Genomic DNA, 15446 nt, shown 5'->3' with positions numbered 1-15446 from the left:
CTTTCTACACCGTTTAAGTACATCACCAAAATATTTTACAGGAATGTTAGATTTGAAATCAAAATCACAGTTTCTCACTGTGAAGTTTTCCTTTTCATACTGCGAAAATACTCAAAGGATCCTATGAAAAATAATAAGCGCAGAAAAGAAACCCACCATAACCCTCAAGGGCTACTGCCTGATATTTCAATACTCCAGCTAAGACTAGTCTTCCAATTATTTGATGTTCATTTGTCTCTGATGATGATGAGACCTGAACACTAAGCAAATGGGGCAAAGCAAGGCGAGTCTCTTGACTGACAACGTATCAAAATATAGAAAAATCGCCGGTGGACTTTTCAAAGCAAAGTGATATGAGCTGGGTCAATTGTGGCTCAGCTTTTCGAGTGGTGTAAATAGAAGGGCATCGTGTATGTTATCTAATTATTTAACAAAAACTGTGTATCGCTTTGTAAATACATTTAACCTACACGGAGTATTTTCAGCTGAGTTTCATAACACGAACACGACAGTAAATGTTAAGGGCAGTGTAGTCCGAGGGTCGGAGTAGGTTCTCGATACCACTCATCTAATGAAAGGTTATGTGAAAGACTTTTCAAATTCACTTGATGGCAATCGCGAAAGAGTTGCTCTCACCATTTTTTACTGGAGTCAGTGTCAATAACCAGGGAAAAAAAACAACAACAACAAGGAAATGTTTGGGAAAATGCATGACACCAGAACCCAGCGAAGTAAAAACAGAACAATCAATCAAAACCGGGTTTAACTTTACATCACAACGATTCAGTAACAAATCGAGAAAGTTATTGAAAAAGATTTTACCGTAAGGAACAGAAAAAGGAAAATAAGGTCATTCTCAACATAATATTGAACATTTTTCTTGATTAATTGCAAGTAATTTTCACAAGTAATGTTTGAATTATTAAGTTAATAGTAATAAAAAAAAAACTTGCAAAAAGGCATCTCTTGTAGTTCATGCCTTTGTTAGTGTTAAGGGATGTACATAAATTTGCTACCCACAAAGGACAAGGGGGGGGGGGGGGGGGAAGGGGGAGGGTGCTTTATAAAAGAACAATGGGAAAAATCATTGTTATCCTCAGGACCCGAGAAAAGTAATGAATACCTCTTGCATTGTTGTACATAAATTGCTCTGAAAAAAAATCTTATTCACATGCTGCTGGTAAATGAAGTTACCGATGAAATGTGTAAACGCACCGGGCGGTTAACTTCGCACGGTTAGTATATTTTTTTTCATAAATGAATCCGTTGGAGCTGTTGCAGAATAAAGCCTGGCGATAAAACCAGGTGCTGTAATATTGCTCATCGTCTCCCGTTGCCGGATTGCATTATTTATCCTGTCGATGTCATCTGTCCGGCAGAAGGAAGTGAATAACGTTTTCGTACACCACAAATGTGAGTGCACATGCTGGCGTTACTCTAAAAAGAAACAACAACAACAACAACAACAATCAAACAAAAAAAAACAAAACAGAAAACCACTAAAACTTACGCTAACGCACAAATACTTGTAATAAGGATAAGTATCTTAATTATTTCACAGTATTCGAACATGTAACTGACGAAAATAATGACACGACACCTACTCCAAATTTTATAGCCTCTTAATGTATCTATCGCCTGTCTCTTCTTCCCAGTTTCTCACAGACTAGAGGGTGCAAATAAGTTTAACACATTATGGGGGTACCCCATCTCTTAAGACCCTTTTCTTTACAAAGCGCCACCTGAAATTAAAGATGGGAGCCCACTGAGCCCTCTTGGCCAATTCTAGGCGCATTTGAAAACTGCATAGTTGAATTTGCGCGGTATAAATAAATGTTATTATTATTATTAATATTATTAGATTATACACTGCGGTATAACACCTAAAACTAACTACCAAATATATTAGTATCATCAAATTTACTCTTTAACATTCTGCCTTACCTGAGGACACTGGGAATTAATCCTTTGTAAAATCCTCGTACTCCTTGATGCCTAAGATTTTGAAAAGAACCTGCCGTGAGAAGAGGCCAGAAAAAGAAGAATACTTACTTTCATGAAAATGTGGACTTTACCACTAAGCCGTAAGTCAATCCGAAAATTGGATCCAGTTCTCAAACAAGCTGGTTTCAGTTCTCCGCCAATTTCGGTCCAGTTCTTTGTCAAATTGTTTCAAACGGGCAAAACATGTACCTCTCTTTAATGTAGAGGGTTTGAAACTAGAGATAGAAAGCTAGTCTATAACGCATCGAAAACTTTAAGTTCTCATATCAAGTTCCAACTTACCTGAAAGTCTTACTAATCACATCCAACGCGCCTTTGTATTCCACCATCGCGTACTGATTCTTTAGAAAAGTAAAATTCATGAACAATAGATGACAGCAGGAAACAGTAAATACTGAACGATTTAACGAAACAGACTTGCTTAAAGACAGCTTCAGATATATTCAATTGGTTTTAGCTAATTTTACGGACACAGGATCAAAACTTTCGCGCCGTGCGTTCCCATAACCATCTTGGATCCGTGTTTCTTAAGAGGAATGGAAAGAGTGAAAGAGGGTGAAAGCTACTCTCCCTCGTGAGAATTGATATTTATCCACATTGTAGGGTTTCCCTGTCCTTTTGTTGGTGCCCATTTGAACCACTAGGAGAGGGGATGTGTGGGGCTAACGAATCTTTTCCCAAGGAACCGACACAATGACCTAGCTGAGGCTCGAGGATCAAGCACAGGCCACATCAATCTGAAGTCCAGTAAACCAACCGATGAGATCACCGGCCTGAAAACTAAAAAAAGCCTTAAACTACAAGTTTATTTCAAGATAATAGCATCGAAAGTAAAACAAAATCGATCTCAAAAGGTTAATAGTTTGCTAATGAACCTCCTATTCTAACCTGAAGTCTTGCTCTAACCACTTGATAAGGATATGTCGCTGTTGCGGCGAAAATTTTCGACAGTGAAGCCATTAGAAGGTACTCAGGTGAACTCTGACGAAAATGAAAGTTAGCAAAACGGTAAATTTGATAGAAAAACACTTTATATAAAAAAATAACTACTATATTTTCAGCACTTCAGAGTGATTCCCAAGATAACCCACGGTTACATAATAATAAACGTCATCCTATTAGTACCTTCCTACCAGCCACATGTACAACAAAGGTAATAAAGGTTGTCGTTTGGACGTCAGTGGTAGCTTCAAAATGCTAAGGCACACACTACTCAAGATGAGAAGCCAAAAACTTCCCCCATCCTTCCCTCTCTCATGTTCTCTTTTTACATTCGCCACTGGCCACTACATGTGTTCGTGTTGACCCTTTACACCCTATCATCAGTATACATATTCTCCATACTGTTCTCTGTACATTTCCAAAGATACTAACAAGGAGAATTTCTTAAACAGTCAAAAACTTTTTCGGTGGCTGAATATTTCCTCTATTCTCATGACCCACATGTGTGATTCAGAGGTGATATTGTAAGGAGAAGTTAGATGTCAGTCAGTCTTAGGGGGGGGGGGGGCAAAGGGTTGATTCTTATCAATCCTTCTGGGTGGAGAGGGGAGTTGAGAGTAAATTTTAGTTCCAGTAAATGACAACACTTCAATCATCCACCCTAAGCTATGAACATGATCAGAGTAAAAGCACTTCACATGTTCTGTTTGCAAACCTACACCTGTAAGATAGGTGGATGGATCTCCTATGCACATACAAAAACTAAAGATCCTAAATATATATTTTAATTCCTTTACTGTAGTACATTTTATTCCATTTTTTTCTTAAGCCCAAGGTATCAACATACACATGGTGCAGTACACACTGCTGGTGACTTTTTGGACTTGACTGACTTTACTAGAGACCAATATCCTGCATACTTCACAACAAGTCCAGTACACACAGTCAAAATTACTGTATCTTAATTTTTAACTTGATCAGTCAATCAAAAAGCTGTCAACAGATACATATCAAGGTTACCTTGTATAAACCTCTCAACCCCTCATGTCTCCACAACTTTAACAGAGCATCTGTAGAGAACAAGGAGTACAAAATAAGTCATGCATCTGGATTTCATTTATATGGGGAGTTGGTGAGCACAATTACATATACCAGCACCTTGACTCAGGTTCAATTCCCTCACAGTGAAATTGTGATTGAGAAAAGGATCAAACAATTTACAAGGCTGTGCTCTAACGGCGCCCGGTCGCCTGAGGCGACTAACATTTGGCCTCGGGCGACTGAAAATATTTTCTTGGTCGCCCGGCCGGGCGACTGGCTGGTGTTGGTTTCTTGATTTACAGTCAACAAAAAAAAAAAAAATGTTGTTCAATCGGGCGCGCGTTGAAAAGCAATTGTTACTTCTGCTCTGACAGGCGTAAAGTACGGTCGACGATTAATAAATCGCTAAATGAACACGGGAGTCGTTCTTTTAAAAGAAAATGTTGTTCCATCGGGCGCACGTTGATGTTCAAAGGTCGTTCCACGTGAATTCACATGTAGCATAATCCTTGACTTTGAACTTGAATAGCTGCACAGTTTTCGATTTTAACGGCTTTTCCAATAGCATTAAAATTTTTCCTTTAAATTGGGATGGCTCATCAGCTAGTTTTCCAAAAGAAGTTGTTACTTCTGCTCTGATAGGCGTAAAGTACGGTCGGTGATTAATAAATCGCTGAATAAACATAAATAATTATTTGACTATAAATGATGATAGGTTTTCAGGAGGTCAAAGGATACGATGTTTCATGAACATAAAAATAATAAATAAATGCACATAGTTCTATTTGACTCGTTACGAAAACAGTTTGTTTAATTTTTAATAATTAACTGACTGATTTATTAATTTGGGTGACCAACTAGGAGGCCCGGGCACCTCAGCTAAAATGTTTGGGAGCTCTTCGGGCTCCCCGAAATTTTGATTTGGGCGACCATCTTTTAGGCCTGGGCACCCAAGCTAAAACGCTTGGGAGCCTGAAGGGCTCCCTGAAATTTTCCTTAGAGCACAGCCTTGATTTATTATTCAGTGCTGAATAAAACATTAGGCTTATGAATAACTAGAAGACATAATCACAAACTTGAAAGAGCTCTTGATTTTTAACTACGTTCTCCTCATAAGTGGCAAGTTTGAAATTTATCAAGAACAGTACGGGGAAAATACATACTGATGTAAAAAGGGTAAAAAGGAGTCATTCATCTTTGCAAAAAAAATGTCTTACCAAACATTCCTTTGTACTGTGGTGTTTGTGTTTTTCCTGCAAGGGGATCAGAGTACTGGAGACATAGGCGAGTTTTCACCACCCATATTGGGTTTGTGACTGACAAAGTCCCTATTCCTAGTGATAAAAAGAACACATTCCATTAGGCACAAAAGCTGACTAAGTGCAAATACTATACAATGTACAATTTAAAAACAGGTTTACAGCTAACATTTACAAGGATATTTAGCATGTTGGTTTTTTTCATTGACCCTTTAACCACCAAGATCTGATTGTGAATTCTTCCCTCTAACCCCTACACATTTCCTTTGTAAATAAGGGAAAAGGATTTGGTGTAAGATTAGGATGTCTTTGTGCATTCTTACAACCTGTTTGCCCGATAATGTAAGGATATTATGGGGAGAAGTTATATGTTGATCACTTCTGAGAGTAAGGAGTTAAGCTAAGGAGGACAAGTTTGAGTTATGGAGGAAGGAGTAGGGGGAAGGAGGAGGGCAAAGGGGAAGGGGGAAGGAGGAGGGGGAAGGAGGAGGGGAAAGGAGGAGGAAAAGGGGGAGGGGGAAGGAGGAGGGGAAAGGAGCAAAATAACCAAAATAACCAAAAATGTTGTTCAATATTTTCCTTCTGTGTTTAATCGCATGTCACACTAAAACTATGTAAAAAGGTAGGGAAGCCCCACGTAAAAAAAAAAAAACAAGCAGCCCAGAAAAAACAAGAGTGAGTCTCTATTGGTATATACGTTTTGTATTCAATAATGATCATTAATTGCTCTTGGGACCTGTCGGGTTTCTTATTTTAAAACCAAACTATACAATATCATATCATATTGCGGTGACGAAGGGGTCGGAAGAAACACGAGAAATTCTTCAGTGGTATAATTTGGGATCAGCTTAGATCATAAATTTAAGTAACCTAAAGATAAAAAGAACTTGAACACGTTAGATTACAAAAAAGAAGCTGTCAGCGACATTAACTTAAATGAAGTTCACAGTCGCCCGATTTTTAGTGTCAAGCTGAATAATGAGCGATTCAAATTTTTCTGCAATTTCGTAAGTTTGTCTGCATTTCCAAAGAATATTTCTGTAATTTACTTGGCCTGATCCTGAACTTAAATTCGAATTGTAACTTCATCTCTGCACTCAAGTTTTCTTATCGCTGTCGAATAACGAAATCTTGGAATCTTGTTTAGTATAAATAAATGAACTGCATCACAAATCATTAATATTTAGACTAAATATTATACAACGGTGAACAAATGGAACGGAAAATTTGATGTTCCTTTAGGTTTATCATATTTTCCTTAGCTTATGGATGAGTGTCTTCAATTAGGCAATGGATAATGGAAAAACGAAAGGGATATGTTATCAAAATACTCCTAAGAACTGATTTTGAAGTAGTTTTCATGAGTTTTAGTCAAAATTTACCAAACCCTTATTCGTGCCTAATATCTAATAATTTTATACTAATTAAATTATATTTAAAATTAATGAAACGAGAATATTCGCAATTGGTTGGCAAATATCGCAAACAAAACGAGTATATTGCTTTATCTTCCAGCTCGAATTTTTCTGAATTCAATGCTTGCGAGGAGCCAACACAGAAACGAAGAAGTTCTCTTTAAATACTCATTATTATACATTGGCTTAAAACAAACGGTTGGAAAACGAAACACAGAAACGATGAAATTCTCTTTAAATTCTCATTATTATACATTGGCTTAAAACAAACGGTTGGTATCGTAATCATAGCCATAATACCATGATAAAAGAGAGTATTTGAACTCGGTAGCAATCAGTTGTTTGAGGACCACATTTCCTTCATCCATCAGCTCTAAAGTTACGTAGAATAAGTTTGGCTTAAATCCCAAAATAGGGTCTGGTAAATAAACTGGCCTTTTTCAATTAAAAAGCCTTATTTCAATCGATGGATTCACAAGGTAAATTCTGCGTCATTTTTTTATACAGGTGACGGAAAATTGCAAGCACAGTATAACTAAGGTGAGAAAAAAACAGAGGTTTGTACAACCTTTTTTCTTATCAGCTCCCCATAACATTAACATTCTCTCCCATAAATCGAACGGTCACGATATGTTTTGTATCGCCAAAATGTCGTAACTTATAGCAACAATGGATCAAGACATTTCAACAATATATTTGGATGCTTGCTTCACTCGTTTCATTTTCATCTGTCAGTCGTGAGGCCGATCAACATCTCAGCTGCACTCTGTCTAAGAAACAGCCTTTACAATTCCCAAATAACTGCAAGAGAGGTAAAAATCTCACAGTTACAAAACATGGCCAAAATTTATCACATAGAACATTAAAAAACTACGATAAATCCATAGGGACATTTTTTTAAATAAAGGAGCTTCAAATATGCTCCCTAAAAAATATTACTTTTGGAAGACTTGTGTATTTGTTTCAACACGATGATGGTCGAATTCCTATTTACTCAAAGGTTTTGAGGTTTTGTGCTAAATTTCATGCGAGAGATTTCTCTATTATGTATGTGCAGAGGGCTGGAGTAGTCTTTAAGACTAGCACCTACATTTAAAAAAAAAAGCAATTGATAGCGTTCATATAAGTTTCGGCAAGAACGGAATCGTGAGATTCACTTTAGATAATGACTCAAGACAACTTTTCGCTCAATTGTTGATAACTAAGTTCAGTCAAAATATATTTTTTGGGAATATATAGTGAGATAATAAAGTTCAAATTGCTTGACCGATCGTACTTCTTTTCTGCTTTGAAAAGTGTAATCTTCAGGACTTAATTATCTTCAAGCCGCACAGCTGTTCTCGGTCGGATGTAATTTACGTCCACGGGGCGTCTTTCCTATAATGGAGACCCCATGAGGAGGTTCGGGTAATTTTCATTTTCTAAACTGGTTAAAAAAATGTCCTTAGGGAATCAATATTTAAAATTCGCAATTTTTGGTCATGGAACCATAGGGACTTTTCTTAAGTGTGTCAACACATCAGTCTGAAATGTTTGAGGGCACTCGTTTTTGAGCAGAGCTGCAATATTTGACCTGTGGTAGTAGGCTTGAAAGTTTCTGAGAGTTGATAAGCAAGTCTCCCTGACTTTAGTGAGTGCGGGAGCTCTAAGGAATTATTGCGTGTTTATCACACGTTATTCCTTTTTAGGGTAATTAAAATTATCTGTTTTTTATTAAGATGAGAAAAAATGTTTCTACACTAATACAACAGTAAAATCGAGCGTGCTCTCTCTGTGTATTTTCACATTAAAAAAAAAAAATTCCATGCCTCTGAGCTCTAACATATGAAGACAAATATTTTATCGAGGACTTCAAAGGAGCGAACGCTCATCTTTTACCAACACACCCTACGACAAGACAATTTTTCACCTCTAAAGAACAAATTAGAGAGTCGTGTAAACGTTAAACTGATAAAGGAATGAGACTACATCCAACAGGGAAAGAAATCATATTTTGCGTTCATGAATAAGACTCCAACCTTATTATATTTGCTTTCTCGAATGGAACCGTATGGAAAAAAGAAACTAAAACTGTAAAAACAAATTATTGACAAGACAATTTTTTACCTGCAAAGAACAACTTAGATATTCGTGTAAATGGTACAGAAATCATGTAAAGGGTTAAAAATAAAATCGAGACCAAAGGTTTGCCGCCGTTCAATTGGCCTTTTTCAGTTAAAAAGTCTCATTTCAATCGATGGATTCACAATGTATAAGTTCGACTTCACATCTTCTCGCACAAACTGACATGGACAAGGAACATAATCATTTTTTTAAAACTGAATCTTTAGCGCAATAGTTGTGCGCCATTGTTTTGTAGAGCTGACGGAAAATTGCAAGCACAGTGATATTATGATAAGGAAAAAATGGAGTCTTTTTCAACCCTTTTTCCTTTTAATTTGCCATAACATTCTCTCCTATAAATCGAACGGTCACGATATGTTTTGTATAGCCAAAATTTCGCAATTCAAAACAACAATGGATCAAGATATTTCAACAAATATTTGAATGCTTGGCTTGCTCGTATTATTTTCGTCTTTTAACCGTGCACGGAAAATTTTGCTCAAAAGCTCTCTTTTATTGTTCAGTCGCATGTTCAACCTAAAAGATGTTAAAAAGAGTAAGCAACTCCGCGTAAAAATGAAAAACAGAACAAAACAAAAGAAACAAGCAACCCAGAAAAAAAGATGGCGAGTCTTTGTTAGTATTAAAGTTTTATAATCAAATGATGATCATGAATAACTTTAAGGACCAGTCATGTCCCTCATTTTAAAACAACTATACGTGCCCTTGAGGTGATGAATGGGAGTTGGAAGAAACGCGAGAAATTCTTTAGTGGTATAATTGGGAGCAACCTACATCATAAAATTAAGCAACGTAAGGATAAAAAGAACTTAAGAAGTTAGATGACGTAAAAGAACCTGTCACATTTGCAGCGTCATTAATTTAAATGAACCTCACAGACGATGAATTGTTAGTGACAAGTTGAGTAGTAAGTGATTAAAATTTTTCTGGAATTTCGTAAGTTCGTTTGCATTTTCGGCCAAGTAAATTTTACTAAATTTACTTGGCCTGATCCTGAACTTAAATGCGAATTATAGCTTTATCTCTGCACTCAAGTTTTTATGTCGTTCTCAAATAATGGAATCTTGTTTACTCCCGTCAAGCTACTATGGAGTGTTCTCGCGAATTTTCGGGCGGGCCATTAATTAATCCATGACATGTATTATTATTCATCTGATAGACAGATAGATAGTTTTCAAAGTAAGATGTAACTTGGCGGGAATACAACATTTACCTGTTGCGTCTTATCCTCAATATTTTCAAATTCAGCACAAGGAAAAAAGTATGTGGTGGATGTTCCGCCATTTAAGACTCGTCATTTTCGCATCTGCCATGGAGTTTGTCACAGCTAATGATCAATGTAGGACTGAAGTAAATATACAAGGAATGGCTCTCAAGCGTTCTGTTTTCAAAAGGTGGTCAGTGGCGGCTCCTCATCTTTGTGATGTCAAATGTGGACAAGAGATTACATGCCAAAGCTACGACTACAATAGAAAATACCAAATATGTGAACTAAGTAACCGCACCAAGGAGGCGAGACCAGATAATTTCCTTTCTGCACCCGCGTGGTTTTACATCCGGCGATTGAACGGCAGAGGTGAGAAATCAAAGCTATTTCCATCTATGTGATTTCTATTTCTATAAATCTTCTCCATCCTGGAAGAACTAAGAATAGGAAGTAAACGTAAAACATATCTTTACTTCAGCTCCCTTAGGCTCTATCCCTGGATTACCGGCGCTGTCTTGTAAGGAAATAAAGGCAAATGAAGGTAAACACATCATGGCTGGTTGGCTGAGTCCAACTTGTAAAGGAAAGGCAAAACTGATTCACTGTGATATGGTTCACGAAGGTAGGTCTTATAAGTTTGCATGAGTTATTTTATTTTGTTACGAGTTATCAGTAACATGAAATTATTATAAATTATACTATTATTGATATGATTATCTTAATATTTGGTTTGGATCCGTTCTAGCGTGGATGTCTCTCTCAAGTTGCTCTAACTTAGCTAATGCTTCTCTTTCCACATTTTAGATATGGATGAATGTAAATATAACATCAGTAACTGCGATGTGAATGCAAGCTGTACCAACGCGTATAGTTCTTACAAATGCATATGTAAAGTGGGATACACCGGCGATGGACACTCGTGTTCAGGTAATTTTTAAGATGACCTTATTAATATTTCCCAATAAAACTAATTTTTGTGAATATTCTCACGGTTTTCAGTAGCGTTACCCATGCATGTCTAGGCACAGAGTAACCATGATTTACACGTGGTTTGTTTCAGAGCAGTCAGGTTGATAAATTAAACTATTTGTGCTGAAATATAATTTCGCAATATCTAATTTATGTAGCCCTAAAAGAGAAACATTTGTTTTACAATTTGTGATGATCAAAGGAATTAAACGACTATAAGTTATAAAAACGATAAGGTGCAAAAAGTTGTCGATGATTTTTCAGATATTGACGAGTGTAAAGGAAATCACTCTTGTCACGTGAATGCTATCTGCACAAACGCCAAAGGATTGTACGTTTGTACTTGTTACCCCGGATATACTGGAAATGGACGCAACTGCACAGGTATTTGATGCGTTTCTTTTGTAACCATTTCCATTAGAAAGAAAAGCACTATCATCGTTGCAAGACTTGTTTTGCCACCATACCTAGTATAAAAAAGAGATGAGTGTAGGCCTGAAGACAATGTTGATAATGACACAATTGTATTAAATAAACATTCAGTGGTAAAAAATCTCAATTAGCAAAGGGAGACTTGATGGATGGGCTTACAGAACAGAACAACGGATTTAAACTCGCGGGGAACCAAGAAAAATTCTAGTGAACGCTAAAGTGAAGTGCTTGTGTCTAAGACCCGAGAAAACAAGACCAAGGTTTCTAAGCTTATGCTCGGCAACTTCTTCTCAATGGCATATTTTAAAATTTATTCTTTTTTTTATGTTTATCGTTTTACAGATATAAACGAGTGTAAAGGAAATCACTCTTGTCACGCGAATGCTACGTGCATGAACACCAAAGGATCGTATGTTTGTACTTGTCATCCCGGATATACTGGAAATGGAAGCGACTGCACAGGTACTTGATGCATCTCTTTTGAAACCATTTCCATCAGAAAAAAAACACTATCATATTTGCGAGACTTGTTTTACCAGCATACCTTGTATTGACCCTTTCACTCCTAAGATCTCATTAGTAATTCTCCTTACTGTCTGCCACACAATTCTTATGATGTCAGTTCTAAGAATTTGGTATTGAATCAATTGATAATCCTCGAGCTGATATTTTTCCTTATTCTCGTCACTTGTCTGTTTGATATTGTAATGATTTGGTAAGGAGAATTTCTTTCTTGGTCATTAAAGGGAGTTAGGTGGTTAAGTAAACATTCAGTGTAAGGTAAAAAATCTGCACTGGTAGAGGGAGACTTGATAGATAGGCTTACAGGACAGAACAACAGATTTGAACTTGGGGAAACCGAGAAAAAAATATGGTGAGTGCTTGTGTGAAGCACTTTCGTCTGGAACCACAAGATAACAAGACCAGGGTTTCTTACATTATGCTCGGCAACTTTTTTTTTTAATTACAGTTCGTTTCTTTAGTTATGTTTATGATTTTACAGATATCAACGAGTGCAAAGGAAATCACTCTTGTCACGTGAATGCTACATGCATGAACACCCTTGGATCACATGTATGTCAATGTCATGCTGGATATACTGGAAATGGACAAAACTGCATAGGTGAATTTAATTTCTTCGCTACAATATTTTTAATAGTCCTTTACGCTTTCCGGCTACAGCGCCGCACCATTTAGCCGTGTTGCAAGACAATTAAGTAATTAATTACTCATTACATTAGGCAGCCATTTCTCATGTTAAGAACCTCTTAGGTAATGTCCCTGACTTTTAAATGAACAATTTTGGTGACTGATGCGTTGTTCTCCTTTAAAATTAACCTTATCACCATGACTGACAGGAGTATGAAAATAAAATCGCTCGTTTGGCTCTGAACCCTGTGCACAGGATGGATATGTAAATAATTTTCCATGGCGCTACGTTTTCGTTGATGCTCAAGATATATTTGAGTGAAAAAGTTGAAAATTATTATCATCAAGTTTTACAAAATAGTCAAGATACTACGAGCACCCTGATTGGTCAAAAAAAAAATCGTTGATTGCACTGGTAAACCTGTGGAAATTTGAAGTTTATATATGTTATTAGAGTAACAGACCGCGCTTTCTATCGGTTTACCAGCGTAGTAAACGTCTTCAGATGTTGGGAAAGCATTCGAAAAAAAAGTAGATCAATCGCCTCCAGCTCGTTCTCACAAAATCCAGCGTGGATTATATCGCCAGTAAACTGAGAGAAAGAGCGATAAATAAAGGTGGTAAGGCTCTACATAAACTGCGGTGCTGCGTCGGTGGGAGAGTGCAACAAGGTAATTTAGTATTATCAATTGAGTTGATGAGGTAAATCGGCCACCGTGAAGAGTGTTACAGCGAATGCTCGAAACGTCAGCTTTGAAACTCTTTACAGAGGCCAATTTGCATTATCAACTCAGTTGATAAGGTAAGAAAAATAATGAGTCCTGAAGGGATTGTATATTTTTCTCTGACCTGATCTGACCCTTTTCATAGAACGAAAGGAAACCTTTAGGAGGCAGAGAAAAATTACACACTGCTGGGAAATAATTGTGTTACTACCGAATACCTCGGGGTTGGCATCGTTGTGCGGGAGCTGAGAATCAAAAACATCTAAAACGCATTTGGTAGCATACAGTTGAGGTACATACAACTCAGACTTAAATCGGCGATTAAAGCAAAAGGGAACAGGACTCTTTGTAATGCTATCAGAGAGTGAGAAAGGGCTAACGCTCGAAACGTCAGCTTTTTTACCCTTAACGGAAGCTAATTTACGTTTTCAACTCAGTTGTTAACACTAAATTACCTGCTATAATTATCAAAACCTGGATGATGCCAATATTAAGAGTAGTTACGCTACACCGCAATTTGGTCCAGTGTTTTGTGACCCCAAAGGATGGTACGTTTTGTGGGAGCAGCAGGAACAAGCCAGTTGTTTCAGAGCCGATAGCTTGATAAACTGAAATATTCGTGATAAAATATACGTTTCAAATATCTAATTCGTGGAACACAAAAAGAGAAAAAATTGTTTATTATGTATGATTATCAAAGTAATCACTAGACTGAGAGTCCGTTCATTTTTAAAGTGACAAACATGATGAAGTGCAAATATATATATATGGTTTTTCAGATATTGACGAATGTAAAGGAAATCACTCTTGTCACGTGAATGCTACCTGCACGAACACCAACGCATCTTATCCTATCTTTGTGAATGCCAGCCTGGATTTAATGGAAATGGTCAAAGCTGCACAGGTGAATTTAATCTAAGCACAGGTGAATTTGCTAAGTTTTGTTTTTTTTGAGCAGCATTACCCACACATGTTTATGCACGGAGTTGCCATGATCTACATCCTGTTTGTTTCAGAGCCATCATATTGGGAGATGTAAAAAAAACATTGTAGAAGAGAATATAATATCTAGGTTGCACGTTTCAAAAATCTAGTTCGTCAAAGACAAAAAAGAGAAAGTTTTTTTCTTATTATTTGTAATGGTTAAAGTAATTATAAATCGTTAGGTGACAAAATTAAAGTGCAAAGTGCATTTACCGTTTCTCAGATAATGAAGAGTGAAGTCATAAAGGAAAATCATTCCTGTCACGTGAATTCAAAAGGAAATCATTCCTGTCACGTGAATGCTACATGCATGAACACCCTTGGATCACATGTATGTCAATGTCATGCTGGATATACTGGAAATGGACAAAACTGTACAGGTGAATTTAATTTCTTTGCTACAATATTTTAAGATACGTTCGGCTACAGCGCCTCACCATTCAGCTGCTCACGTTGCAAAAAAATTCGATAATTGATCACTCATACCTCGTTTTAATTAAAGCAGCCATTTCTCATGTTAAGGACCTCCTAAATAAAGTTCCTGACTTTTGAATGAACAATTATGGTTACTGATGTATTGATATTCTGCTTTTAAATTAACTATATGTCAATGATTGACAAAAGCACGAGAATGAAATCGCTCGTTTGGCTTTGTGTACAAGATGGAGATGTAAGTGATTTTACATGGCGCTACGTTTTCGTCTTCGTTTTCGAAGTTGAAATTTTGTTATCATCAAGTTTTATGAAAATAGTCAAGACACTAAAACCTATTGTTGACTGCACCGGTAACCCACAGAAAATTGAAGTTTATGTTGTTTTCTCTCAGACGTTGACGAAAGCAGCAAGGCTCAAGCCGTCAAAGTGAACGCATGCCATCCAAATGCATCTTGCACTAATACCTGGGGCTCATACAACTGTTCTTGCAAACTTATGTATATTCGGGATGATTTTGCATGTAAAGGATAGTTTGGTTTTTCATGAAGGCGATGAAATTTATATTTTGTTTCCCACGTTAAACGTAGCTTAGAGCTGACTTTCATCCGAAATTCACATCGAGGAGGCATAATTTTACGCTCACTTGTGCACAAAAACGAAACAACTTTTGATTATACATGACTATAAATAGTCATGTATAAGTTGAAGAAATGAATGAAGAGGCGATCCTCGTAGTTATGAATACCACTGAACTAGTAGT

At 36.9% G+C, this 15446-nt stretch overlaps 2 protein-coding genes and 1 pseudogene across 2 annotated transcripts in view; 2 read left to right on the top strand and 1 right to left on the bottom strand.

Annotated features, from left to right (window-relative positions):
- LOC149053370 (uncharacterized) overlaps positions 1 to 15446 on the top strand; it is a 76239-nt gene that overhangs the window by 41633 nt on the left and 19160 nt on the right. The gene's annotated exons all lie outside the window — the stretch shown is intronic.
- The window catches only part of LOC149053371 (solute carrier family 25 member 32-like), a 24593-nt gene continuing 10372 nt past the window's right edge, over positions 1226 to 15446 (bottom strand). The window contains exons 2-5 of the mRNA XM_089190409.1: positions 2893 to 2985; positions 2287 to 2345; positions 1945 to 1995; positions 1226 to 1437 (exon numbers count right to left, since the gene is read on the bottom strand). Coding sequence (XP_089046535.1) covers positions 1365 to 1437; positions 1945 to 1995; positions 2287 to 2345; positions 2893 to 2985 — 276 coding nt within the window. The 3' untranslated portion in view covers positions 1226 to 1364. The remainder of the gene's footprint in view (positions 1438 to 1944; positions 1996 to 2286; positions 2346 to 2892; positions 2986 to 15446) is intronic.
- Positions 10097 to 15446, top strand: part of LOC149053372 (uncharacterized) — a 9532-nt pseudogene continuing 4182 nt past the window's right edge.

Source organism: Pocillopora damicornis, chromosome 1 (assembly GCF_964200805.1).
Source record: "Pocillopora damicornis chromosome 1, jaPocDami1.2, whole genome shotgun sequence".
Taxonomy (NCBI): Eukaryota; Metazoa; Cnidaria; class Anthozoa; order Scleractinia; family Pocilloporidae; genus Pocillopora; species Pocillopora damicornis.
The sequence above is the reverse complement of the archived record's forward strand: the minus strand, read 5'-3'. Positions and strand labels throughout refer to the sequence as shown.